Source organism: Corvus hawaiiensis, chromosome 27 (assembly GCF_020740725.1).
Source record: "Corvus hawaiiensis isolate bCorHaw1 chromosome 27, bCorHaw1.pri.cur, whole genome shotgun sequence".
NCBI lineage: Eukaryota > Metazoa > Chordata > Aves > Passeriformes > Corvidae > Corvus > Corvus hawaiiensis.
Genome location: NC_063239.1, coordinates 1,119,166 through 1,145,770, shown reverse-complemented (window position 1 = coordinate 1,145,770; position 26,605 = coordinate 1,119,166). Strand labels below are relative to the sequence as shown.

At 43.5% G+C, this 26,605-nt stretch overlaps 1 protein-coding gene across 2 annotated transcripts in view; it reads right to left on the bottom strand.

Annotated features, from left to right (window-relative positions):
• EBF2 (EBF transcription factor 2) overlaps positions 1-26,605 on the bottom strand; it is a 120,101-nt gene that overhangs the window by 15,696 nt on the left and 77,800 nt on the right. For both annotated transcript variants that reach the window (XM_048287482.1, XM_048287484.1), the window contains exons 7-10: positions 14,514-14,595; positions 3,904-4,021; positions 2,029-2,159; positions 1,032-1,158 (exon numbers count right to left, since the gene is read on the bottom strand). In XM_048287482.1, the coding sequence (XP_048143439.1) occupies positions 1,032-1,158; positions 2,029-2,159; positions 3,904-4,021; positions 14,514-14,595 (458 nt within the window). The remainder of the gene's footprint in view (positions 1-1,031; positions 1,159-2,028; positions 2,160-3,903; positions 4,022-14,513; positions 14,596-26,605) is intronic.

Here is a 26,605-nt window from a genome sequence, read left to right as displayed (position 1 = left end):
AAACTGGTGTGTTATTAAAGCCAAGGGAACTATAATGGAACCACTTACAGCAGCAGAGAATTTGAATTTGTGTCGTATTAAAAGCAGAATATGAGGCTGCAGCAAGATTAGCAGCAGAGAACAAATGTCTTATTCCAGGAGCAGCTGATGAAAGGAAAGCAGTTCAGAACAGGGATGTGTGTGCAACCTGTATCCTGGCCACATGAAGGCACACACGGGGACTAAATGTTTGGTTGTGGTGATTTAAAGATAGGCTTTTATCTCTCATTTTTGGTATTTTATCTCTCACTTCAACTGCTGAAGTTGGTTCAGCAGCTGCCATTCCCCTCCAATGAACCATTTCTCTGGGTTTTTTGCTGTACTCTCCAGCACGTCGTTACATGTCTACAGAACCCTGCTGGCTTCACTCTTCCAGGGAGTTTTCCATGTGGGAACCTTATGGAAAAGTCCACACATCCCATTTTGGCGATGAGAGGATGTTGATGGCCAGGTTGCAGCACCCTGAGTGAGAGCACTTTGGAGTGGAAATGCTGAGAGCCCCGGAAGTGCAGCAGTGCCAGCACAACACGCTGATATAAAAGCACGTTACAGGATGCAGGTGAGCTCCCACAACAGCCTCTTGGTGCCATTAGATTTACCCTTGAAATGTATAGCTAATTTTTATATTCATCTTTCCAACAGTTTGTCATTTTCTTCTTCAAACAATCTGTCTTAGTGTGACTCTTTCAAAAAAAAAAAAAAAAAAAGAAGGAAAGAAAAGCTCAAATATAATCAGGTTGAACATAAATATTTGGTTGTATATTCTGTAGGCAGACCCATGTTGTGACAGCAGCTGGGAAAAATATTAACGTGCAGTAAAAATGCTTTATGAAACCACCTCCTCACACACCCAAATGTCACCACTGTCAGAGTGGCCTGGGAAGAGCAACAGGGTAAATCAATCAATCAATCAATCAATCAATCAATCAAACCAAGGGTTGTCAATACCAATCACTGACACAGCTCCTGCAGCCCAAATCCCAGGCACTTACCTGTGTAAATGAACCTGCCTGGTGCTCCTTTGCAGAACTGTTTGGATTTGTAGGATAATGTCACCTCCACCACGCCAGGGATGTGCCGGGGAGGCGTCTGCACGCGGATGGCGTGAGGGGTGATCAGCTGGGAATGGCAACAGGAGAGGCACTGTCAGGTGTCTGTTCTATTCTTTCACTTCATGAGTAAATAACAGAAAAGTTTGGGTTGGAAGGACCTTAAAGATCATCCAGTCCCACCCCCAGAGGACACCTTCCTCTATCCCAGGTTGTTTCGAGTCCTATCCAATCTTGGACACTTCCAGGGATGGGGCAGCCACAGCTTCTCTGGGCAACCTGTGCCAGGCCCCACGGTAAAAAATGTCATCCTCATCTCCAACTCTACCCTTGTTCAGTTCAAAACCATTCCCCCTTGTCCTGCCATTACAGGCCGCACTAGAAGCTCTTTATTATCGCTGGAGATCAGCAGAGGGATACACCTGGGTTAGTTCCTGGCCTCCAGGAGAGGATCACATGTTTTAGGATAAATTGTCATCAAGAAACTTGTACTGTTAAGCCCACTGGTTAATTGATGGCTTTTTCCTAGGCCCAGATGGATTTTTTTCTCCTTCCCAAACTCAAACCCTTTCTTTATTTCTCTACCTTTGCTTGTGTAAATGAACCTGTGTAAATAATAAACTCTGTGGAAAAATAGGTAGAGTAACACCCATTAAGTTCATCAGTGGATAAAAAAAGATGTGGGAATATCAAATGTCTCCTTCAGCTCACATCAGGAGACAATTTCTAATCATTTCTTTGATTTTATAGATGCCTGGAATTGTTCAGTTCCATTCTGGGTGTCACACAGCAAGGAAAACACATTCCATGAATTCCCTTCCTACAGGTTTGTATGTCCCACCTCACACACCACCACAGAACAGGAACAGGAATTAACCCCACTCCTCCTCAGAAAAGGGAAGTTTCCCCAGCTCCGGGGCGAGGGGGCAGCTGTACCCACCTCACTCCACACCAGCATGGTCCCAAACACCACCTGCAGCCCGTCGAAGAAGTTGTCCCCGATGATGATCACCATGGCTCCCCCCGTGGTCCACCCCTCGCTTGGGCTGATGGCTTTGATGCAGGGCGTGGCTGCACGGAACAAAAGCAACATCGAAGCATCACTTTAAGGTGTCGTTTTTTATCCCCCCAACAGCTTTGAGGCTGTTTGCAGGCCTGGGTGTAAATCCTGGAACAATTCCTGTGAGCATCAAACATCCCAAGTGATGCAAAACTGCAGCTGAGAGCAGCTCCACCCATCCACACCTGGGAATTCCTGAATTCCCACTGCTGGCAGAGGCCTAGGACAAGTCCCCTCCAGCCATTCACCCATGAAGGCTGCTCACCACTCCACAAACCCCAGCATGCTGATAAATAAATAAATAAAGGAGTGTTTTCTGCCTTGCAAGTGTTAATTACTTGCCTATTCATTACTGGCACTTAACATCGTGTCATTAAAGCCTAATAGGCCAACTGTAGTGGGTGTAAAAATGAAACGCTTAAATGATCGTGCAGAGGCTGTTTAAAAAACCAAAATAACACCCACTCATCAGCATATGATCCCACAAACACAAACCCTGTGGCAAAAAAGTAGAGTCACATTCATTAAGTTTATCAATGGGTGAAAGAAGATATGGGAATATCAAATGTCTCCTCCAATTCATATCAGGAGACAATTTCTAATAATTTTCTTGATTTTATAGAGCCGATTTTTTTTTTATTTCTCTCTTCCATATGTTCAAGGCCTCTGGACTATGCATCCCATCAGGAACCCAATATGGTTTCCAGGCCATAACCAAAGTCAATCCATCACTCCATTCCCAATGTTGACAGGGTCAGAGGTGGAGGGGAACTTTGGCAGTGCTCCAAAAACATGAGACTCCTTTGAACAGCCAGTCAATCACATCCAATCAGTCAAGGAAAAACTGGATGGCTTCCTAGGCTAGGAATCCTGGGATTTTCCTTCTACCATTTCACTGCCCGCTGGGGGAGAATTAACACCACTCTGAATTCTTTACTGATTCAATCATTTTCTTCCAGTTCATTAATTCTTCTTTTAGGTTGATACAGGGCACAGTTAAGAAGTGGGGCAGCAAAACATTATAATGAAATAATATCCTTGCTTGTCTTTTCTACTAACATCACCAGCTCTTCTCACTTTCAGTGGCTGCAGGGGAGGGAAAAGCAGGCACTGATAGCATTTTCCAGCATTTTCCAGCATTTTCCAGTCATTTTCGAGCACTGTCTGCATGAGGGAGGTGGAATGTTTTGGGAATGAAGAGGGAGAGGAGGGGCCGAACGTTTTGAAACTTAACAGATACCAGAATTTATAATTGCTTGAATACAGTCCCCAACCCATCCTGGAGCTGGCCATGAGTCTGGCTAAGCCAAACAAACTCACATCAATTAGTGTCAGCTCCCTCTGCGCATCGTTAGGCTCCGTGCACAGTTTGTTTAAGGGAACCAGTGACACTTTTTCATACACATCTTGTGCTGGAATGGCTCTGTTTAACTAAGATGTCATCTTGCCTAATTTGCCTGAAATCAAATCTATCCCAGCTGAATGAGAGGGCTGAAATTTAGATAATACTTGGTGTTTCTGTGTTTTTCATCTTCGCAGTACATACTAATTAATAAATTGCAGGGGGAGGGGGAGCCAGTCCCTCAGATGTGAGGAGATCATATTTTGCATGCAGTAGACACTGTTTTCCTGCCTCTGCCTTCCCCAAACCCCCTGAGGCTCTGCAGCTCCCCCTTAGCTCTCCTTCCCTCCTGAAAACAAACAGAAATGGAAGAATGGGTAATTTCTGCTCTGCTCTCCAGACAAAACTCCCACCTTCCGAGGGGTCGAGTCTCCTCGCTCTCCGCCCATGCTTGGAGTTGTTGTGCACGAACATGTTGTCAGACACTGCCAGCACGTGCCCATCCACGTTCACTGTTGTTGATAGCACCACCTGAATATTTAGAAAGAGAAGGAAAAAACAGCCAGGTAAAAAATTCATTCGAAATTCCACTTGTTAGGGATTAATTATTCAGTTTGGCTAAACCCTTGTTTTGTAAAATGGCAGCACACCCTGCAGGGGTTTACGAGAAGGAGAGAAAGTATTTTCAGCCTTCATTCAGTGCATTAATTGCATTTAACACAGCATCCTCTGGGCTGTACAGAGGCCTCATGGTGTAATGACCCAGCTCCTGCAGGATGGAAACTCCGTGGAAACAGGACCTAGTATCATGTCTGGTTTTGATGTGCAAGTGCACAGCGCCTCCTGAAAATCATCTGAGCCTGAGCACCCCAAAGTAAGCAGCAGGTTTTAAACCTCAACCTCCATGACTGGGCTCCAGTTTGAATTCTTAGAGGAAGCAACTCTATATGTTAATTAATCCCACTTCAGTTTTTACAATATCCAAAGTTCTAAATCCCATCAATCCAGAAATATGTGTGACTTCAAACCACAAACTTCTGGGAAAAACAAACAGTGTTTTAACTCCTGAAAGAAGATGCCCTCTGATTGGGTGGTTCTGACAATTTGTTGGTGTAAATGAGCTTAATTCCATCCCACTGCCCCACCTACAGTAATGCACAGCCATGGAGAGTCATGCCCTGGATGTGTTCATGGATTTTCACAGCCTCAGCTGTCACAGCCGAGGTAAGAGAATGTCAAGCTCTAATTGTTGATAAAACTCTATCCAGCACAGAGCAGGAGAGACCTTGCCCTCCCCGGGCTTAGGCAAGCTTAAAGAATACTTTCTTTCTTGAGACAACTCTAATTCATTCCAAAAGGCTCTTGTCATCCTGTACTCTTATACTTCTCAAGCATTCTTGTCACAGAATGTGTTGCTTTTGTGTGCCAACTGATTTCCTCATTCCCATTAGGGTGGGGTGCGACTCCATCCAAAGGGAACATTTCCCGCATGACATAGCTGAGCCCACTCAGATGCACTTCATTATTTTCCCTTAAACAATGGAAATAAATTTTAATCTCTCACTGGCCAGCCCAGAGCACACTGTGGCAACAGGGGAATAGGCCTGAATTATTCCAGTGTCTGAAATATTTACGACAAGTGTTTAAATTGCAACCAAATGTAAATAAAAAGTGTCTTGTATATACAGTTACACTATGGAATAGAGACATCTCTGAGCTCACTTACACGAGTGGGATAAATACACACCCACGTGCTCCCAGGAAGAGAGAAGAGAGGCAGGCTTCGAGTGTTCTCACATAGAACAGAATCATGGAAGATCCTGAGTGGAAAGGGACCCACTGGGATCATCCAGTCCAGCTCCTGGCCCTACATAGAAACCTCAAAATCCCACCCTGTGCCTGGCAGCGCTGTCCAAATGCTCCTGGAGCTCTGGCAGCCTCGGGGCTGTGCCCATTCCCTGGGGAGCCCGGGCAGTGCCCAGCACCCTCTGGGGGAAGAACCTTTCCCTGGTATCCAACTTTTCCCTGATATCCAGCCTAACCCTCCCTGGCACAGCTCCAGCTGTTCCCTGGGTCCTGTCCCTGGTCCCAGAGCAGAGATCAGTGTTGGAATCACCGTTTGAGTTGTGCACAACACAAGAGCCACTCTTTGGCAGGGGATGTAGAGACCCCCACAGCAACAGCAGAGTAACGGCAGGAACCAGCCCAGAAGACACGTGCTGAGCATCCTCTTCTCCCCGAGCCAGCAGGAATGGAAGATGCACTTCTGGACCTCTCTCCACATGTGGTTCTGTTTTTATCCAACTCTCCCATCCATGGCAGGAGGGCCAGAGCCACTTGGCCTGTCACCGGCTGGGACCCAGGCTGAATAAACACAGAATTCTCGGGGACAGGATGAGATGCAAAGTTCAGATCTGGAGCAGAACCTTCTCAAAATTTGGGACCTTTTTTGCTGTAACCTGAAATTCAGCAGAGACCTTTGTCATTGCTACACCACCACCACCCAACTCCTCATCTGCGTGTGGAGAAAGGACACATGGAGATCATGGCATCAAAATGACTGAACTTCCTTCCTTTGCCTCAGCCATTCCCTCTTGCCTGATGGAGGTCACAATACAATTGTTTTATACTGGAGATTAAAAACCAATGTTTTATGGATAAAAGGAGGAGGAATGTGCATTCCACCATGGTCTCTAACTCCCAGGCCCTTCCCTTTCACAAGCCAACTGCTTTCCCCCAGTGAGTATTTCCTGGGTCACGAAGGGTGACCCTTTCCATCTGGAATCAATCAGTCAACTCCTGACAACTTCCTGAAACACCTCACTCCATTTCCTGTTCTCTCCCCCTTCCCTCTTTCCCCCTGGTTTGCTTCACTCTTCAAAACTGCAGGCCACAGCAGCTTAATGTTAGAGGGTCAGACACAGTTAGACTCCAAAACACTACACAAGAACACCTTTGACCTTCAAAAATCTTTACATCTTAGCTAAACAAATCAAGGTCAACGTTTCTTACCATTACCTTGTTAACCATTTCTATGCATTTTTGCCAATACCCTCCTGAATACGTATTTATCAACAACACTTGTTCTCCCAATGTCGTAAACCAGTCCAAGCCCTTTTTAAAATACCCCTGTATTTAGTGCTGATGAAAGGTGATGTGCAAACTTCCCTGGAGATTTAAATTCTCACATTTGCCCACAGCACTGGCAAATGGCTCTGGTGAGTTTTTCTTTTCCTGCCCTGATGGCACCACTTCTTGTGTATGATGGTTTGGCTTCTTTGCCTATTCTCAATGGATGATCTTTTACCTAAAACCGTTTGTTAATGCAAAGTTTAATCCAAAGGGAATGATCTGAGAACAAAATAGGTCATGGATGCTGGTAATTGAGGGCCAAATTTGGGCACAGACAGCATAAAACCTAAAGATTTTGTGCCACCCAACAGCTGGACCAAACTGTCACCTCTGCTGGGGTTTCAGAGGACAGCAAGAAAGAAAGAGAGAGGGCAATGTGTTATTCCTTCATCCTTCCAAACACAGATCTCATCTCCCTCAGAGCACTGAGGGAATTACAGGATTCTAAGCTGTGTTTTCGCAGTCCTTGAGGTTCTCCCTGCCAATCTGCAAAGGTCTTGTTATCAGCTGAGAGGCCACAGCCATAAACCAGTGATTCCCCAGCAGTCCTGGAGAAGTGCTGGAGCTGTATCTCCACATTATTTTTGTTTCCCAGGTGGATTTCTGTAATGCAATCCCCGCTCAGAACCCACGGGGAGGGTTCACCTCCCGTGACATCCAGACAAAGTGTCTTTAGCACATTAAACTTGGCTTCTCTGAGCTGCACTGCCCCTCCTTCACCTCCCTGCACAGCTCAGGGGGTTGTGTTTCTTTATAAACCTTCACCTGGGTACTACAAATTTCCCTCCCCCTCCTCTGTTATATCAGTATTTTTATATTCTAAAGTGTGCTGCTCTTCAAATCACAGATATGCAAATCCATTCACATCCCCAGATATAAAATCTGTATCAGTCACAGACACCTATTTAGACATACGGTACAAACATTCCAGGCATACAGGCATTTACTTACATGTAACATATCTCATCACTGTGTAAATGATCTCTCTCAAAAAATTCCTGTTACCATTCCAAGTGTGGAAAAAATTCTTTATGACATTGTACATCTGGAAACAATATTGCATTCCTGATGCACTTTCCCTTATAACTCTCTAGTCACAGCACCATGTTATTTCAACTTTTCAAAAAAAAACCAAAACAACCTACTATGAGGATTTTAAAAAATTATTATTATTATTATTATTATTAATAATAATAATAATTTTCCAGCTGAGTGGAAGGAAAGATGTCAGGCCTCATCCTGCTGCCTGAACTTGGACAGGGCTCCCATTGATGTCAACAGGAATTTTGGTTGAGGGAGTAACACAGGAGGAGAGCCTGGATATGATGGGTTTGCTTCAGAGTTGGATTAGGAATAAATTAAATAACGTGAAAAAAATGTCAGCAGCCTCACTCTGCTCAAAACTTCCATGGAATTCCTTGGGAAATCCTCCCTGAGACCCTGAGCCTGCAAACCGGGGGCTGACAGAGCAAACAGGGTACTTGGCCTTCACTCCAGGGTCTCGGAAAATTCTTGGGACACAGGGCTTGGACACCACTCCTGGGTCACTGGCACCTTGTCTCCTGCTATTATCCACAGCCAAACCATGCAGCTGCTTTCACAAAATCATTTTCAACCATTTCCACCTTCTGCCTTTGACACTCATCTTGTTTTAAAGGCTGATGGTGAGGGAATTTGTGGCTTACAGCCTAAATTCATTCCTAGTCAGTTTATACTTAACATTAGCTATAAAATTATTATTTGCCTTCCTGACCTACCTGAGGGTAATTCCAGGGAGCAGTTCCATCCCTCCTCAGGGCAAGTATTTGAGCCAAGCTCTTGTCTAGCCCCTGTCCCCTTAATGGCCCATTCCTGCACCTGTTCCAGTGTCATTTTGGTCCCTTTTGACTTTAGTTAATCCTGTGTGTTGTACCCAAACAAGAAATCAGAGGGGCACAATGCACAAATCCCCCTCCTTTCTGCTGACAGTGTGAGACAGAGTGGATCTCATCTATGGTTTGTTTTTAATGGATGAGACATCACTCTGGGAACTCTCTTTCCCCATGGATTTTTGGCCTTCAGATCTGAGCACATTAAGCTCCTTGAGCACTTTTTCTCTTGCAATTGAGTCAGTCCTTCCCTTACTCACACAGAATCTAAAATAACATCACCTTTTGTTGGGTCAGTCAGTACCTGATGAAGAAATCTGCCCCCCTACTAACAGGCCCAGGCTCTGCTGACACCAGCTGCATTTGTTTTGCAATCCATACCTGGGAAATTAGTCCCCCATAATGATTATTCCATGTAGTATTCACCTCTAACAGCAGTTCAGTGATCCCTATCCATATCCCAGCCTGACCACGGGGGTCTCTGGTCCATTCCTTCCCCATCAGCCTGAGCAGGATTTCAATTTAGAGCAGTTGTGTTTTATCCTCGCTATCCTTTTTGCTTCCTACAGCCTACATTCCTAACTCCCAATATCATCCCACCCCTCTTAATCATTTTCCATTTCCCTGAGTGACACAGACCCCTCAGAGCTCTGGATTAGAGCGAGCTGGGTGAATTCCCAGCCCCAGCCAGCTTTGCTCACGTGCCTGATGATGAACTGATCCAACCACTCCGAGGTCAGGAAGGAAACCTCCCCAGGGATGCACCTTGTTATTTTTCCTTTCTCTTCCTCCCTAGAGCATCTAGAGGAGGGGGGGTACCTGCCAGGAAACATTCCATGTCATGTTTTCTGCTGAAAACAGAGGGCAATTACTGACCTTTCTCTTTTTGCTCCTAAAAAAGGACATTGGTTCAAAGCTGACCACTGTTAGTACCAATTTCTGCTGCCTCATACCCCTCCCTGCCACTGCAGGACCTGTTTAATCACTGTGCTCCTGGAGGAAGCAGAATTCCCAATCAGCAGGAGCCTAATGTGTGAGCACCAGGTCTCAGCTGAAGCATTTCAGCTGAAGAGCCTCATCTTAATTCCACAGAATTATTGTCCCCCTTTACACACCGGTCGTTACCATTAAAGTATCATTGGGCTTCAATCAAGTTCTGCAGGAGAATTCCTCATTAAATGAAGGGCATCGGTTTTATTTTATTTTTTTATTTTAAGTTCCATTCCTGGGAGAGCCCCTCACTGAGAACACAGCCCTGCCTAACAATACCTCTGTAAACTCAATGAGCAGAGGAGCTGAACTCAAACCCTGTGTTTGAATAGGCAATTCTAGGATGCTTTTTGTCCCAGTTTTCCACCCATCAGCTTTATTTGAAAACACTTTAATTGATAAATAAACAATATTTGCTTCAGTTAAATTCACAAGGACATATTACTCCATCTCTGTGGCTTTTGGGCAGCCACCAAGTAACCATGACATTTTCCCTTAATCCTAGAAATATTCCCTTTCTTTCAGTTCTAGAAAGATTCTCTTTCCCTGCTTTAGCCACTGACAGACACTGAAGACATGATTCACAATAAAATCACGTTACTACAGGGGAAAAATCCCCACTAAAATAATGATCACACATTCCTTAACTTCTGAGGTAAAACATGGTTTTCAACAGCACAAAATCATTGCATTTGGTTAAAAAACATAGGCAAGAGATTGTCACTGTGTTTTTGAAGCTCTACTTAATATCAAAGGAAATTTCAAATAGTCAACGTGATCACAAAGCAGCTGGTGTTGCTCTCCAAACAGAAGAATTATAATAAAAAACCACAACTCTTCAGGCATCTGGAGCTGCATTAAATTTACAATGCAGTGTTAATGTAACCTTTCCTCCCTTTTCTCTCCCCACCCCCCCCTTTTTTAATGATACAAGTGAAACCTAACATTTAATTTAGCTTAATATATTACCAGTATAGTATCAAATATCTAAATCTTGTAATGGATCTGGAAGCAAGGCTGAGGCCAGGCTTGGACACTGGATCCCAGTGCCTCGGAACTTCGGGGCTGAGCCAAACCAAGCCCAAACTGTGCAGCTTCACACCCATCTCTAATCAGAAGCATTAACTTGACACTTTTCCAGCCATGAGTAACCACCCCTCCGAGCTGGAAGACCCAACAGGATGCATTGTAGGGCGCTATTTCCATGTCTCTTACTTGTATTTGTGTCCCAACAACAAAGCCTCAGGTCTGGGCCTTCATTCAGGCTCCATTAAAGAGCAAAAATTGTGTTTGAGGAGACCCTTTCAGGCCCAGGTTTCAGTAGTGATTTAAATAAGAACTTTTATAGAAGGATTCTCTCTGCTGTTTTGTTTAATAACCACAGAAGAAAAGGAGTATCTTGATGTTTCCTGGAGGTTTGACAAGCACTACTCCATTGAAAATGAAAATATTTGGTTCTGCAGAGGAACACAAGTAGGAATTCAAACACACTTGGATGAGCATTGCTGCAGAATTCTGTTTGCACAGGGAAAGTGAAGTGCTTGGAAATGTCTGGAAGAGGAGGGACTTAATAACAACAGCTGTACAAATAATTTACTGGGGAAAAAACAGCAGAGGTTTTAGATATGGCCCAAGACTGGAACATAACAAATTAAATCATGAAATGAATAAACCACCCTGCTACACTGTGGTTTTGGACCCTGTTTTTACTCTGCTCACAGGTTCCTGCACTGGCAGGATGCACAACTGTCCCTTCAAACCTAACAAACAACTCTGCACAGTCAGCACTGTGCCTGGCCAATATCTTAACAATTAAAATAGAAACTAACACTTCCACAGTGTGCAAACAGACCACTTATATTTTAAAGTAATTTTTTTCCCCACTTTTGACTTTCAGAGTTGCTGACAGACCATGTCCAACAAGCAGCAGGCAAAAAGAATTCATCAAAATTTTAAAACAGAAAACTCAACAAACACCAAAAAAAATCAACCAAAAATAAAAGAAGGGTCCAGAAGCCACTGGAATGTTCAAGAGCACTCCTGACTTTGGTTATGTTCAGGGAAGTAATGATGCTATCCTCAGAAACCAGCAGGCAGACAGAAAACAAGCTGTCTTTGCCTATTGTCCTTACTGTTCATCATGGCTAATTTGCTTTGGAACACAGAGCTTTGTTATTCCCAAAGTGTCAAATTTTAGCAATTTGAGCCACTTTTTGTATCTTTTTTTATCCACACTGACCTCTGCAGCCCAGAGCAAAGCTCAGCAATCCACGTGTCCAGCTTTGAAGGAGCCTGAATGAAGATCCTGCTCTCACTCAAAGCCTCAAGAATTCTGCAATTTGTCTCAAAAGTTTCAGTTCTGTAACTCTGAGTAAAGGTTGACATTTTTGGGGGATTGATAAAAAGTAAACTAAACTCAGTGGCTTTAAAGCCTGATCTTGCTTAATTTTGAGGCTTGAACTGAATTCTCACACCAAGACTCAAAGGGGGCGAACTCCCGTGGACTGAAAGAGCAGGAGGAGTTGAAGTTATCCCTGAGAAACAGAACCCTGGAGTTTCACTTGGCTCTGTTTTCCCAGCTTGGCATGTTCCGAGGCAGAAAACCCAGCTGAGGAGTCCATCCCAGCTCATTCTCCTCAATCAAGGGCTGGGTTTGGTACAGAGATCAAAAGCAAGGCCAGGCTGTCTCCTGTACAGGAGAGCTGCCAGGTGGATGGGCTGAGGAGTGAAGGAATTCCATCCCCATCCACGTGGTCCTGCAGGATTTGGTTCAGTTTCCCTGTTTAAGGTTTCCCTGCACATCTGAGGCTGTTGAGCTCTGTCACATCCCCATTTGGGTGAGGTGACACCAAGAATAATGCTGAGACCACTGAGAGATTTCTGGCCCCCCCTGAAAAATTAGATCCAAACTCCTCCTGCAGCTCAGCAGCTGAGGGAAATCAAGGACTTGAGGATTTTTGGGGAGTAGCCAGCATGGGTTTGAAATCAGAGCTGAATTTCTTCAGTATTCTGGTGTGTTTGGGTCCAGAATTTCTCTTTTGGCAGCTGCAACCAATATTCTGTGTATTATGGCAGTGCCTCAGGTCCCCAGGTGTTAATCAGGAGAGCCCTGGGCACGATTTTTTACAAACTCAGAACAAAACCCAAAAAAAAAAAAAAAAAAAAAAATTACTATTTATGTTTCCTGACATTCCACAATCAGCTCTTCTTGCTGGCTCCAAGAGCCAACAAGATCTGTTTACATGCTGTAAAAGAGGTTTTCTTTTGCTTTCCAGATTTTTTAGTATTCTTGGCAGATGATAACTAATTGCTGTTTTTTCTGTATGGAAATTGCCACTTGAAAAAAACCCTCAGTATAAATTTCCTAACAATGAGCACCACTTTTTTCCTCATGTCTTATCATCTCTAAAAAACACAGAATGAAGAAGTCACTGCAGTCTCTTTAAACTACTGGTGAAAAAAATTAGGTTGGTCAGGAATTTTTCTTTAAATTTCTTTGTGCTCCAAACAAAAAGCAATAAATCTTTTTTTTTATTATTTTTTGCCTGCATCTCTTTAATTTTTTCTGAGCTTTCAGATGCTTTTGTTTTGCAGGATTTCTCGTAAAAGTTGAAACCTTTTTTTTTTTTAATTATTAAATTTTTCATTGCTAGCAGAAGCAGATGAAAAATAAAAATCACTTTTTCTATGAGAACACGTTTTGATGGAAAGTCTTAAGCAACTCTGTAAACTCCTGTGGAGTTTTAACTCCATTTATAAATGAGGAAACTGATGCAAGTGAACACAAATCATGAAGCAATGAAGCAATGAAGCATCAAGTGCCAAACCTAAGGATGTCACCTTCCCATGCCAAAGATCTACAGGAAAACCACACATCCTTCAGTGAGGTAAAATCCGATTTTTGTCAGGGATGTGAGACAGTGAAGGCAAAATAATAACAAGAACAAGGGTGGTACTGGGTTCCATCAGTGAATTTTGGAGGTTCTGGCTGGCAAAGGATTCGTGGACTTGCTCCAAGGCTCTCCTGGATCAGGACCACAGAGTTTCACCAAGGTGAGCAACCCCATTTGGAAGTAGAGACGAAACGAGAGGGAAAACGGCTGATCAAAGGTCACCCAGAAACTGTGGGGTACAGCCCCACCACCTGATTTTATCCCTGGGGCTCAACCTTGTCCCAGAATCAGTTTCAGCCCCACTTTCCTCACCCTTCCCAGGTGACCTGACAGCACATCCAGGCTGTCAGAGCTGGGCCATTCCCTTGGCACTTTCACGGGGGCTGAGCTACAGGTGAAACCCTCTCATTTATTAAACAGAGCTGCCTAAAAGGTGAGGGCATGAGAGCCGTGCTGCCTCTCCTCTCCCCACTGCCACACTCCACCTCCTCCGGTGCTTCTGAGAGCTGGAATTCACAATCCATCAGCCTCGTGGCTGATGGAACCAGTGGCAGATTTCACTGCAAAGCAGCTGGGTCATGGTCCCACGGGGCTTGTTGCTTTTGCTGTGAGATCTTAAAGTGACCATCACTATTTTGGCTTCTTGGTTTGTTGGGGTTTTTTTTCAAAGAAGCTGAAGGGAGGGTGTGAGAGTGTTAGAAAGCAAAAAAAAAAAAAACAAAAAAAAAAAAAAAAAACCAGGGAAAGGGGTAGGAAATGAGGAGGTTGCTTGTGTAGCACGTACAGAGCTACTTTGAAAAATTCTGAGGCATCTAAATATCACAAGCACGATCCCTGCTGTGGGCAGCTGTATGTGCGAGTGCTTTGCCCGAGGGTGTCAAATCAAATATCCACTGCTGGTTGGTACAGTACAGCACCTCCCCCTGGGGATTCAGGGTGGAAAAAGAAGGAAGGGAAGGAAAAAAAAAAAAAGGGAAAAAAAGGTTTAAACACAACAAATGGAGAAAAAGTTTAACACTGTCTGATATAGCTTATCATAGACTGTCATCATGTTTGTTAGGAGCAATGTAGGAGAGAGGAGAGGGGAAAGGAAAGAAGAACAGAGGCAGACAGGTCAATGCTGAGCCTTATAAGACCTACCTGGAACCGTCTCATATCTCTTGGGTTTCCTGCTGTTTTCAAGCAATTCTGATTGCACTTGAGAAAAAATTTGAGGAAGAATCTGGAAAGATAAAGAGCCACGTCACTTCTATTAACCACAGCAAAAGGTGTTGTTATATTCTTGTTTAAAATCTTCATGAAGTGATTTGCGTGATGGCAGATCTTACAGGACTGCAAGAACTTATCAAAACACAAACAAACCAAACTCTGATAAAGAGAATTTACAAAAACCAACAGGTAAACTATAACCAGTGTGACTGAAATCCACCGTGGTGTAAGTGAACATAACTCCTCTGATCTGCACCCACTCCTTCTGCAGGTTTGACCACACAATTTTAGTCTCTTCCTTTATCTCTCCCTCACATTCAAGGTCTTTCTTTGGCTGTCTGGAGGGATTTTCATTGAAACAATATAGGAGGATAATGGTATTGTGGAAACCACAAAACCAACAGGGCAACTCCGAGGCAGATAAGCCTCGGAATGACTCGGAATGTATTAAAAACCCGGGAGCAAACAGAGCTCGGAGAAGAATCTGATGAGGTTTCATCCTGACGATGTTTTTCCTGATGAAGATTCCAGTCACTAAAGCAGAGGAGCAGAACTGCCAAGAGCCCAGATTATTCCTACCTAGATTTTGAGGGAGGATAAGGAAAACACGAGCTCAAGTGAAACATGACAGCTCACGCTGTCCGAGCAGATAAACCCATTAACATCCCACAAAGTTCTCGTGCCAATTATTTTTGCCCTGTCACATACACCCATCTTCATATGGTTTATTATTCTGTGGAGTTTAGCTTGTCATGCACCCAAGTGGAATCTCCAGCCTGTTGGGGTGACTCACCCAACACTGCATGGAGATTTTAGAGTTTAGAAATATTAAGCAGGAATTTTTCTCTAAGCTTTCCCACCAAATTTTGTCTCACGTCCACGGAGGAGAGGATTCACCCCTTTGTTTTCTGATTAAATCTGGGAATTTCAGAGGTAAAGAAACTGTGTGAAAAGCCACAGTTGCTGGCTTAAAAGCAAAACAAGCAAGTCTTCAAAATTAAGGCATAAGCAAGAAATTTTTTGGCATCCTCTGTTGCAAGTGAAAATATTCTCTGTGATTCTTTCCGTTTCTATTTGTCAGACAAGATGGGTTTAACCGCAACAATTATAATTAAAAAAATAAATCAAAGACTTCGAGATAGATTTAGAAGGAAAGAGAGTTGGATACAAGGAAAAATAAATAGTTGAAGAATTGATTTCGAATACAAAGAACAAGTTATTTATTTATTTCTCTTGCTGAGTGCTTGCCTCAAAAAAAAAAAAAAAAAAAATCTGCTTTTGCAGTAAGTTAAAGTCCCAGGTGAGCCAGGCCTATTTCCCTTTCTGTTACTATGACAACGATTTTTTACCGCAGTCCCTAAGTCCCTTCAGAACTCACACATTCATGCCTTGAATTAGAACTTTAAAGGAGAAAGATGGATATTTCCTGGGTTTACCAACAACACCCTCCAAACCAGCCCCAGCGCAAGACAATAACACAGAAATCCGCTCTCCCTTGTTAGTGCCACTTTCTCTGCACCACTCCCACCACGAGATTTCTCTTCCATCTGCCCCAAAATACAAAGAAAAAGCCACGGGTTGGATCCTTTCGTGTGTTGCTTGAAAAAACAAAACCCCTCCGAAACCCTCACCCACAAAAAAGACCCAGATTGTGCCATATAAAACCACTAAAATCCTCCCTGACAGGGACTCTTTTGTAATTAAAATGTCCTATTTTTTAATTAATATTTCCTTAAATCTCTCACAAATGCATTAGATATTTTTAAAATATTTATTTTCTCGGGATGAGAGTGTTATTTTCTCCCTTTTTCCTTCTCATTTCAGATCTCACTTCACCAGGACACTGAGGTTCAGCAGGAAAGAGGTGTCAGTGCTCAGCTCTCAGAGAGCAACTTCTGCCAGCAGGGCCCTGGGCACCCCATGCCTTCCAAACTAAAAATCCTACACAATTTCATGCCTTGGGAGCAGCACTGAATATATTTTATTAAATAAGTCCTGTCGAGTCCATGCTAAAATCTGTGACCACTTTTATACGAATGATTTGGTGAGATTTTATCCCTAAAAATGTTTTCAGAAGGAAACATCCCCTGCACGCCGGCGCCTTCAGACATTCACAGGAGAATTTGAGGCACAAATGCTACTCACAAACACTCCTTTTTATCTTTTCCTCTTCTTATAGTTATAAAAAAGAATATTTGCAGATATGTAAACAGCTTACAGGAGATGTGCCTGTGCAAAGGAAAACTCCAGAATGGAACCAAACTATAAAATGAACCAAGGCAAGGAACTTTTACATGAAAATCAATGAGCGGCTGCCTGATTATTCTGCAGGAAAACTGCAAAAAAAAAAAATCCACAACTTGTTACTTCTAAGGAAAAATAAAACAAATTAAGCTGGAAAATGACCAGCTTCTGTTTTAATTTTTTTAATGCTTGCATCCCTCTTGATTGAGATGAGAAAAATGATCAATATGAACTAAAGAATGAGGAAAATGAGCGGGAAAGGCAGCTGGGAGAGAACTTGCTGTGTCAGCTGGGCTGATTTTGGGAAGAGCACAGATCCTGGGGGATTGTGGGTGACACAACCCCAAAAGGCAGCTACAGAGAGGCAGAAATTCCAAATGTCCATGTAACAGCATCCACGAGCAAACTCCGCAACTCTGCGTGGCAAGGAACTAAAATCCCCTTTTTCTGCTAAATGCCTGCAGAAAATCAGGGTTCAGAGCCCCAGCAAACACAAACCAACAGCACACGTGACAATGAAGCTGGATTCCAATTAAATCCAGGCTGAATCGTGCCAAGGGGTGCAATGTCCATTAAAAAAACACAGAAAACAAAACTCCCCCTCTCCCTGAGCTGCCGCAGAGCTGAACATTCCCAGTCCTCCCCGACTGCTCTGCACCAAACACATCCAGACCCACCGAGCCTGGGATGCCCCAGCCTGGGTATTTAACCCCAGAAGTTTGGGGGATCCCACTGAGGTGTCTTAGAGGTGCCTTGACTTTCTGGAAGTGCTGGGCTGCTCAAAATGCTGAGAATTTTGCTGCTTTAAGATATCACAAAATCGCCTCGCTCACTTCTGAAAGTGCTGGGTTTGGGTTTAGTACTTCAACATTGTGGCAGAATTCCTACTTGTTTTGCTAAGATGTTTGTTGGAGATGGCTGGATATGCTGCACTAGGACAATTCCCCTCCTATCACCCCAAAATTTCAATTTAATTTCATTTAGCTGCGCACACAGGGATTTTTATCTTTTTTTCTCCAGTTGAACCACATCTCTCTTTTTCTCCTTTTCAGAGTTCCTCCAGTCAAATTTGAGCTGCAACTGGGCACCTGCAGGAAGTATTGGGTAGGTTGTTATATATATATACATACATACATACATATATATGTGTATATATAGATGTGTGTGTATATATATAGGTATATATATATATATATATTTAAGTGGTTGTATCTGGGAAAGGCATTAATATTTATTGCAGCATTAGAATAAAAATGACTTGGGGGGAGCAATGAGGAGGGAAGGTTTAGCACTAAATGAAGCTGATTTAGGGGTAACAGGAGAATTGCAGAAAGATTTTATTAATTTCTTTTAAAAAGACGCTTTATCCAGTTTTTGGCCTTAACCTATATATACATCAAAAATAATAATAATTTTAACAAAACAGAATTATATAAAATTAGCTGATTTTGGTGCTTCTTGGCCCATCTTTGGCCTTGCTAAGGGCAGAATTAGGTGGGAGTTTAGCAGGTGACTCTGGCTCCAGCCAAGCAGAGGGACCTTGGCCTATCCTCTCAATATTTCGGGGTGCTGGGGGAAAACCTAAACAAATTTCAGTAAATACCCCTGAGAACTCTGGCATTGCTGAAGAAAAACTGCTTGACTTAATGCACAGACACAAAATTGATTATGAGTATAGACTTCTGTTCCTGTTGCCTCTCTCCATCGCTGACCTCACTGGGTGCAGCTGGATGCACTTGAGAGGTCTCCAAAACACCACCTTGAATCTGTCTCCCTCTTTTTAGAGCTATTTTAGAAGTTCTCCTCCTGCTGGGAGTTCCCACCAAGCCCAGGAGTTCAGCTGATGAATCATTTAAGTGCCCCTTTTCCACTTCAGTACAAAGTCAGCTGTGTTATCTCAACTATTTTCTAGCAATACCTTGAGCAGTCCTTGGTAGGGAAGCACCAGGAGAACTCCTGACACAGCTGAGGGATGCAGAGGGCTCCCATGGACGTGGAGAAAGGGTGAGGGCAAATTAAGCCAGGTCTTGCATCAGTTTAACTGTTTCCAAAGCAGCTTCTGACCCACACTCCCATCTTGCTGGTCTACGCCCAAATTATCAGGTTCTGTACCTGGCTAGAACTGGAACCTGTGTTCCGCACCTCTGAGGATGTTTATCCACCTCAGATGAGTGAGAAGAATCAAACTGACCTTAATCAAATCCTCTTGGAGTCAGAAAAATCTTCCTGGTGACTTTGGCAGGACTAGGCAGAAGCTCTAAAGCTCAGTCCCACGTGCAGCAGGAGGTGTCGTTTAAAGAAATAAATAAACCCATGAATAATTTTTTAAACCACATCCACCTTTTGTGCTTCTTTAAAGGTACCGAATCAAGAGGTCCAACATTGGCTGTATGTTAGGAACAGCCTCTGGATACACCGAAAAATTCTGGATACACCTAAAAATTATCCCTTGTAAAGCAAATACTGAGATAATTCCAGCTTTTTTGAGTTGCTGTGGAATTTGGAGTTATGGCCTCAGACATTTTTGGCATGAGAACACGCCTACCATCTAGGATAATTGTGATTACGCTTACCAGCAAATCCTGCGATACCAAAATCTAATGAAAATATAAAGATACGGTGCAATTCTGCTTAAACAATTCAGTGCTTCCAAAAAGTCACAAAGGGAACAAAGGAAAAAACGAGAAGTTGTTATTATGAGCATCAGTTAAACAATATTAAATTTAAATATACTGTGAACTGCAAAAGTGTTATTGCAGTGAGGGCCTGACTCCAACTCCGTCAGAGCAAGGGAATTCTGGATCAGGGTGTCCCATCCTCCCCTCAGGTCACCCGTGTGTGTCTTGGCATGGCCAGCTCTGAGATAAATGTGGCAAGGAACCCTACCCAGTGCCCCACTTCAAGATTCCTTCCTTTCAAAGGGCCAGACTTGAAGGTCGCTGTTTCAAACCAATTAATTGCATTTATTTGATATCACCATCCTGATTTTAATGAATATCACAGAAGAAGGCTTCTTTATAATCGGAATATTTATCTCTGGAGTAATTTCGATCTATTATGTCAGGGTGTATTATTAGGGAGCCGATGAGAGAATTTCCCATTTTTTTGCAGCAGTTACAGCCAGTGTGGGATCAGGCAGTGCACAGAGGCACGTTAAATGAACACACACCTTCCACTGCGTGAGAAATGAGCGGGGTTATTGCAGTGAGCCTGAGTATTTATATGATACTCCACAAACAGCAGCTAATTAATCTTCGCAAAACTCCTGTGCATAAAGTGTGAACCCAGTTTAACAAACGTGAAAACCAACATATGTAGGTCAGGAGACTTTTCTGAGTCTGTCAGAGATTCGCTGGGAGAGAGGGAGCAGGAGTCAGATGCTGAGATCCCAAGCCTAGGCCAGGAGAGCAGGAGTTGGCTGCTCATTTGTCACTCGGGGTTTTTTCAATAGAAAGACTCCAGTTGCACAAAAAAACAACCAACCAACCAACTAACCAACCAACAACCAACTAAAAACACACACACAAAAAGCCCAAACCAACCAACCAAACACAAACAAACCAATCAAAAAGCAGATTAACATTATGCTTGTTATTCCTACCCCCAATCAAACCCTCATTTCCTGATGGGGCAAACACTTCTCCATCCTCCTGCCTTAATTCCAAGTAATTTCTCACTCACTCCAATTTAGATTTTAGGTTTAAAGTTTAAGTTTTGGTGTGGGAACATTATTTAGGGCCTAATCCCTGAAATGCCACCTGGGGGAAGGCAGAAGTGACTGATTTCCTCTGGCCCTGAGTTCAAAAAAGCCAATGTTGGAGATAGATGTGAAAAAGCAACAAAAACAGGGTTAGGAAATCAGCTAAGGGAGCCCAAGAGATCTGAGCAACTTAAAAATCAACCTTAAAATTACAGCCTGGCAGAGCCCATCCTAAAACTGCCTCTAATTATATTTTTTTTGCCATGCCAAGAGGTCCTGCTCACACTCAGGTAGATAACACTCCGTTACAATGGATTAAAGAAGACATGGAGTGAAAATATCCTGTATTTCAGATGGATCAAGAGAGAACATTGCACACAAGTCCACAGCAACGGTTGAACTTAATCCATGTCCAACTCCCAGCCACAGAACAATTCCTAGTCAAATATCCCCTCTCTCTGCAGCCTGGAACATCATATTTCTCTCCACCCTTTATCTAGTGGTTTTGGTTTTTTAAAAAAAAATCTTCGTTTCAAACCAATAATAACCAAATATAAACCTGCAATGTGTCCCCCAACCTCCAAACATGTCAGGAAACTTGATATTTATTTTCTGCGGATTTTCTGTACATTTTGCAGTTTTCATCCCTGAAGCAGACTGTGTCCCCCTCGTTCTGAGCAGGGACGCACCCCCACAACTGCAATTCACACTCTTTGGGGTAAATAAATGCTTCTTCTGTTGCAAAATGATCCCATTTTCAAGAAACAAGGGCTGGGGCAGAGTGCCCTGCCGGGTACCCAGGCAGTCATTTCTCAGTGCTGAATGTACTTATTTGCCATGGCCACATTTGCTAAGGGGAAAAAATCCAGAATCTCCAAGGAAAACCTCCTTGTTTGTGCACTCTGATGAAAACCTGACACCATTAATGAAAATAATAATTGAACTCTATGGGCTCGAATTGAAAATGAAACACAACACTAACAGCGTGTTTGTAATTGCAATTGTTCTCCAAAAAGTCTTTGGAGGACTCTTTGCAATTTGAGCAGTTTCCCCTTTATCCTTTGGGCTTTCCCCTTTCCTCCCACACCAAAACTTTCCAGTAACTTCCAAGACAATGGCTAAAAGCTTATTTATCCTGTAAGATCCATATTATTCATGCCATTTGGCACGGGCCCAAATGCCAGAGCATAATCAAAAGTCAATAGGCAGGGAGGTAATAGAGGAGAGGATTGGGCTGACGGGCTGTTGAAAGGGACCTTCAGATAATATTCCCTGGTTTATTACCCTGTCTGTGGGTTCCAACTGTGCTGGGCACGGCCCAGCCACGTTGTGAAATTGTTATTGGGGAAGAGAGGCACAAAGGACAGCAGGGAGGAAAGGCTTTGTGCATCTCAGGGACAGGGAAGTCGAGGCACCGAAAATTCAGTGCCTTGCCCCGTCGCCAGTTGCTTTTCCTGGCAGCAGCCACATCCCATCCACGCTCGGGGTTTTACTGGTTCTTTTGAATAGTGACACAAATTTCACAGAGCTCATTGCCTCCACTCGTAACACCCAGCAGGGTTTGGAAAACATGGCCAAGGTCTTGCTCTTTACACTCGTGTCAGCCTCAGCAGCACACGCAAGATTTGGAGCCGGGCTGTGCCACCAAACACACGCTCGAGGCTGATCTTCAGTCCTGCTTAAATCCAGTCATTTTCGGTGTCACTTCATCCTCTGAGCTCTACACAGGTGCAAATTTATCTCAGGATCTACTTTGCAAACTCTGCAGATCCCAGAAAGGCTGACAGAGGTGTTAAACGAGCACAGACCTCAATCCCCACTCATTTTTTTTCTCCCATACCGAGAGAAACCTACAATTCCTTTCTCTTGTGACTCTTCCATCCTCCCAGCCCATCTCCCTCCAAAACCTCAGTATGTTGAGCCATGCTAGGCTGAACAGTGAGCACCAATTACACCAGCGGCCTCTCTCTGCTGGCTCTGCTGGTTTTTACTGTCGCTGCCAGATGGCAGAGCCCAGCACAGAAAAACTCCCGACCCTGCAGTCAATGCAGAACTTGGAAATAACTTCCCAGCGACTCCAGGAGATCACAGAGCTGCACTGATGTGAACGTTAGGGATGGAACCAAGGTTAGGCTCCCATTTTACACCTGCCAGAGCAGATATCACTCAGCTCAGAGCTCTCAGTCAGTTGTGAAGGGATCTGTCCCCAAACTGGGTTTGTGTGGAATAAACGCGCATTCATTTGCTAAAGAGGCAGATTTACATCCCAGCAGCTCGGGGTCCAGGCACGTTCTGCCTCCGCCCTTCTCCAGGGCTATTCAGAGGGTAGATCTGCACCTATTGTACTTCTGGGTCTAGGCACAGATGACCTTGAATCCGAGCATTGGTGTAACATTATATTCCTATGACAGATTTATGGATTGGCAGATAGGGGTGCATTCAGCGCATTCCTTCCCTAAGACAGGACAGCATCCAATGTTTGTTAGCATCATTAAACTAAAACTGACTTTTCACCTGCTCCCATACCATATGCAGCTGCAAATTTTTAAATTAAACTATGAAGCCATGCATAAATTTACATATATTACAGACTAGCCTCTCCATTTAACATGCAAATGTACTCCAATGTTTCAGAACACCTTCTGTCGCTAATTAATTTGCTGAATTATAATTAGACTAATCCTGCATAATTAATAAGCACAGATTTTTTTTTAATTTCTAAGCAGTTTGATGAGATCATTCACTTCTTTCTATAAACTGCTAAGTAACTGTTAAAAAAAATCTGCAAAGAACATATGTGAAAAGGTATGTTTGATGTCGCATACAAATTCAAACTAGCGGGCAGGCTTCAAGAAAGTCAAGATTAATAGAGGTGTGTGCTTGAGGAGACCGTCAGCACATTATTTTCAGGGGCATGGACCAAGATTTTCTGTGTCTGTTTTATTCCTTTTTTTTTTTTTTTGCTTTTATGCCTCGGACCTTCCAAGATCACGGAGTGAGGCAGGGCAGGATGACAGAACCTCGTGTAGGATCAGGAGATGCTCTGATGCCACCCCAGCGCTGTCTCAACCCCTCACCCTGGACATGCTGGGTGTGGATCAGCTCCTTTGATGGGATTTGGAATTGTTTTCATGCCGGCTGCCAAAACCAACTGAGAGCATTCTAGAGAAACAATTAAGTGCTATTAGCACTGGATTCATTCTCTAATGATTAAAATGAAGGGTTCTGCTTTCATGTTGGAGAGCTGGGCTGCAGAGAAGGGCACGTGCCAGAGCAGGTTTAAATGGGCTGGGTTGGAGGCCACAGACTGATGCACAGAGAACCCGTGTGCTTAAAACAGCCCAGTCTTAAGATCTAAAATATCTCTCTCTAAAATAATCATGCAGGGAAAGAGAGGGATCCAAAACATCACAGGATATTTTGCAAACAAGGATGCCCACAATAATATGAATATTATATTTAAAGACATTGTCTGAAGCCTCAATCCCTGTATTTATTTACCTACTTTGGGATGTAGCATTTCAGCTCTACTGCTCCTGGTTTTGGCTGCCCCTCAATCCTCCTCAAATTCAGCACCACCATCACCCTGTGTTTGCCTCAACTGTGAGTAAGCAAAATCTGTGACAAGACCTCCTGCTTCTCAACAAAGGAAGCAAGAAAAAAATTAATTCCTATCGGAGGGAAGTGTGGCTTGTCTGCTCCAAACAATGCACGTAACCCTCATCTGACACTTCTGCCTGAGGTTTCAGTTATTTTTCTATTAATTTGGACAAATGCTCTTCTTTATATAAATACATCATTTAAATTGACCTGAGTTGTGCATAAACAGAAAACATAAAAGCTTAAACAGGACAAGTGCTTGGCACCGTGTGCCAACCAAGCCTCTTTCTAGTATTTCCTACTGGACAGTCCATAGGAAATCACTCGTTTTTAAAAATAAAAATCAAACCCAACAACCTTCTGGCCCAAGGAAGACAGGAGATTATTCTGCTGTGCTTGAACTTATCAGAACCTCCTCAGAGCAGAGAGGTCCTTGTGAATGGCACATGTTGAACAAAGGCCTCTCTTTGGGGGAAGAAATATTGTCTTGAAATTAAAAATACAGGAAAATGGCACTCTTGGAATCCTGTCCACTCCCAAAGCACAGCAGTATCATGAGATCACCACGGACTGAAGGACTGAACATGGAACAGCTCTAACAATTCTGTGTTACCAATTTACAGACAGCCCCAATAGATGTTGTTTTCCTAATAGCCACTGGACGCATCACCAGGTGACAGAGGAAGTTAAAGAGGAACAAAGGAAACATCTCTCTGCCTCATCCATCTCCATTTCTTACCTTCCAATATCCCAACTCAGCAGACAGAAAAGATGTAATGAGTTAAGAAAAAAACCCCATCAGGATTAGGTCTGTATTTTTCCCTCCACGTTTCTGCCTGCACTTATATTTTTTTTAAACCATGGATGAATTGGCCCAAAGATATATAGGTCACATGGCTGAGGCAGAAATAGAATCTGTATCTCCAGAGCCACGGTGCTGGTACACGAGCAAGCCCCTGAAATTCTTTAAAGCTATTCCAGTTTTGTCAGAAGAAGAGATTTTGCAGCCACAGCATGAGGCCAACCCCAAGTATCAACACCCACATCTTTCAGATTTCTGATGCCGGGGGCTTCCCACTATTTCCCAGTTCTTTGGCCATGGAATCTGCCTCAGCCGAAATGATTTTTCACTTTTTTGTTGTTTCAACTCCTGATAAAGATTGTGTGTGTGCACATCTGCCTGTGTATGGAGAGGCAATTTTGCTTTAAAGAGAAAAATTCTGAACTCTGAACCCCACGCTTTCCTATATTTTAACATATATCCTCATAAATCAACTCATTTTCCAGAGACTTAATATTTTAGACACATATGCACCATCTTGTGTTTATGAGGAACAAGAAATTCCTTACGTGCTGCAAAAAAATTAGTACCTTTCAAGTGATCCCACCTCGTACTGCAGTCATTTCATTCATTCATCCCTGGGTACTGGCCTCCAAGTTTAATTAACCTTTTCAGTACCCTCTGATGTAGCACATACAGAGACCAAAAAGGCAGCAGGATTTTGGGGTATGAACTCTGTTAATTGGCAAAGAGGTGAGATACCAGTGAAGAGAGCTGATACGGTTTTTTCATGGTTATTGTGGGGCTGTAGGAAAGGGCAGGAGGTTGTGGGAAGGACCAGAACAAGCTCCAAGAATAGGTTTCATGCGACAAGACCAACTACAAGTGCCAAGTCTTAGCTCTGAAACAGCCCAAATATTCTTGAAATACATCACTAAAACCACACTCCTTAAAAGTGCTTTAAATTGGGCACCCAGCAATCCCAGCACGGTAAAATCCAAGCACTTGGGCAGTCCCTTTGCTAGAAACTCGTGGCTGCAGGAAGTTGTTTTGCCCCTGGCCAATACTTTATGCTACAGGAGAAATTGCTTCCCTTCACTCCTTCCCTCTCCCTCACGTGTGCACACACCCTCACGCACCCCAGGTTGTGCAGTGATGTTAACAGCAGAGGAAAATTGCTTCCTGACCTTTCCAGTGATCAATTTACACCCTGAAGCATGAGATTGCTTTCATTTCGGTGTGTATGTGTAACACCTATTCCCACACCGCTGCAGACAATGCAGAGCCTGCCGCTCACCTGAGCTAACAGAGTTCATATGTTCAGAGCCAGCTTTAGCAGGAATCCTCCTGCAGGACACGGAATTCTGGAGAGGGAGCTGCTCCTTCAGCACAGGCTTTGTGGGGAAGGTCGCAGCTTTGATTTCCCCCCTGACCACCCCAGCACGTCTGTGTGTATACTCATGAAGTTTTTGTGTTCAGCTACAGAGCCTTTCCCTCCGGCCGGAGCCAAGAGCATTCCCAGGGCTGCTGGGAGAGATTCCGAGTTAACACTTGGAAATTTCAGCTCCTGACCTTCCACCCACTGAAAGTGCAGATGCACTTTTTTTGCACCAAATGCAAAAATATCCTGTTCCTGGGCCTCTTCCCATGGGGGTTACAGACCTGGCTTTGGACTCAAAATGTCAAAAGGGGGCCACG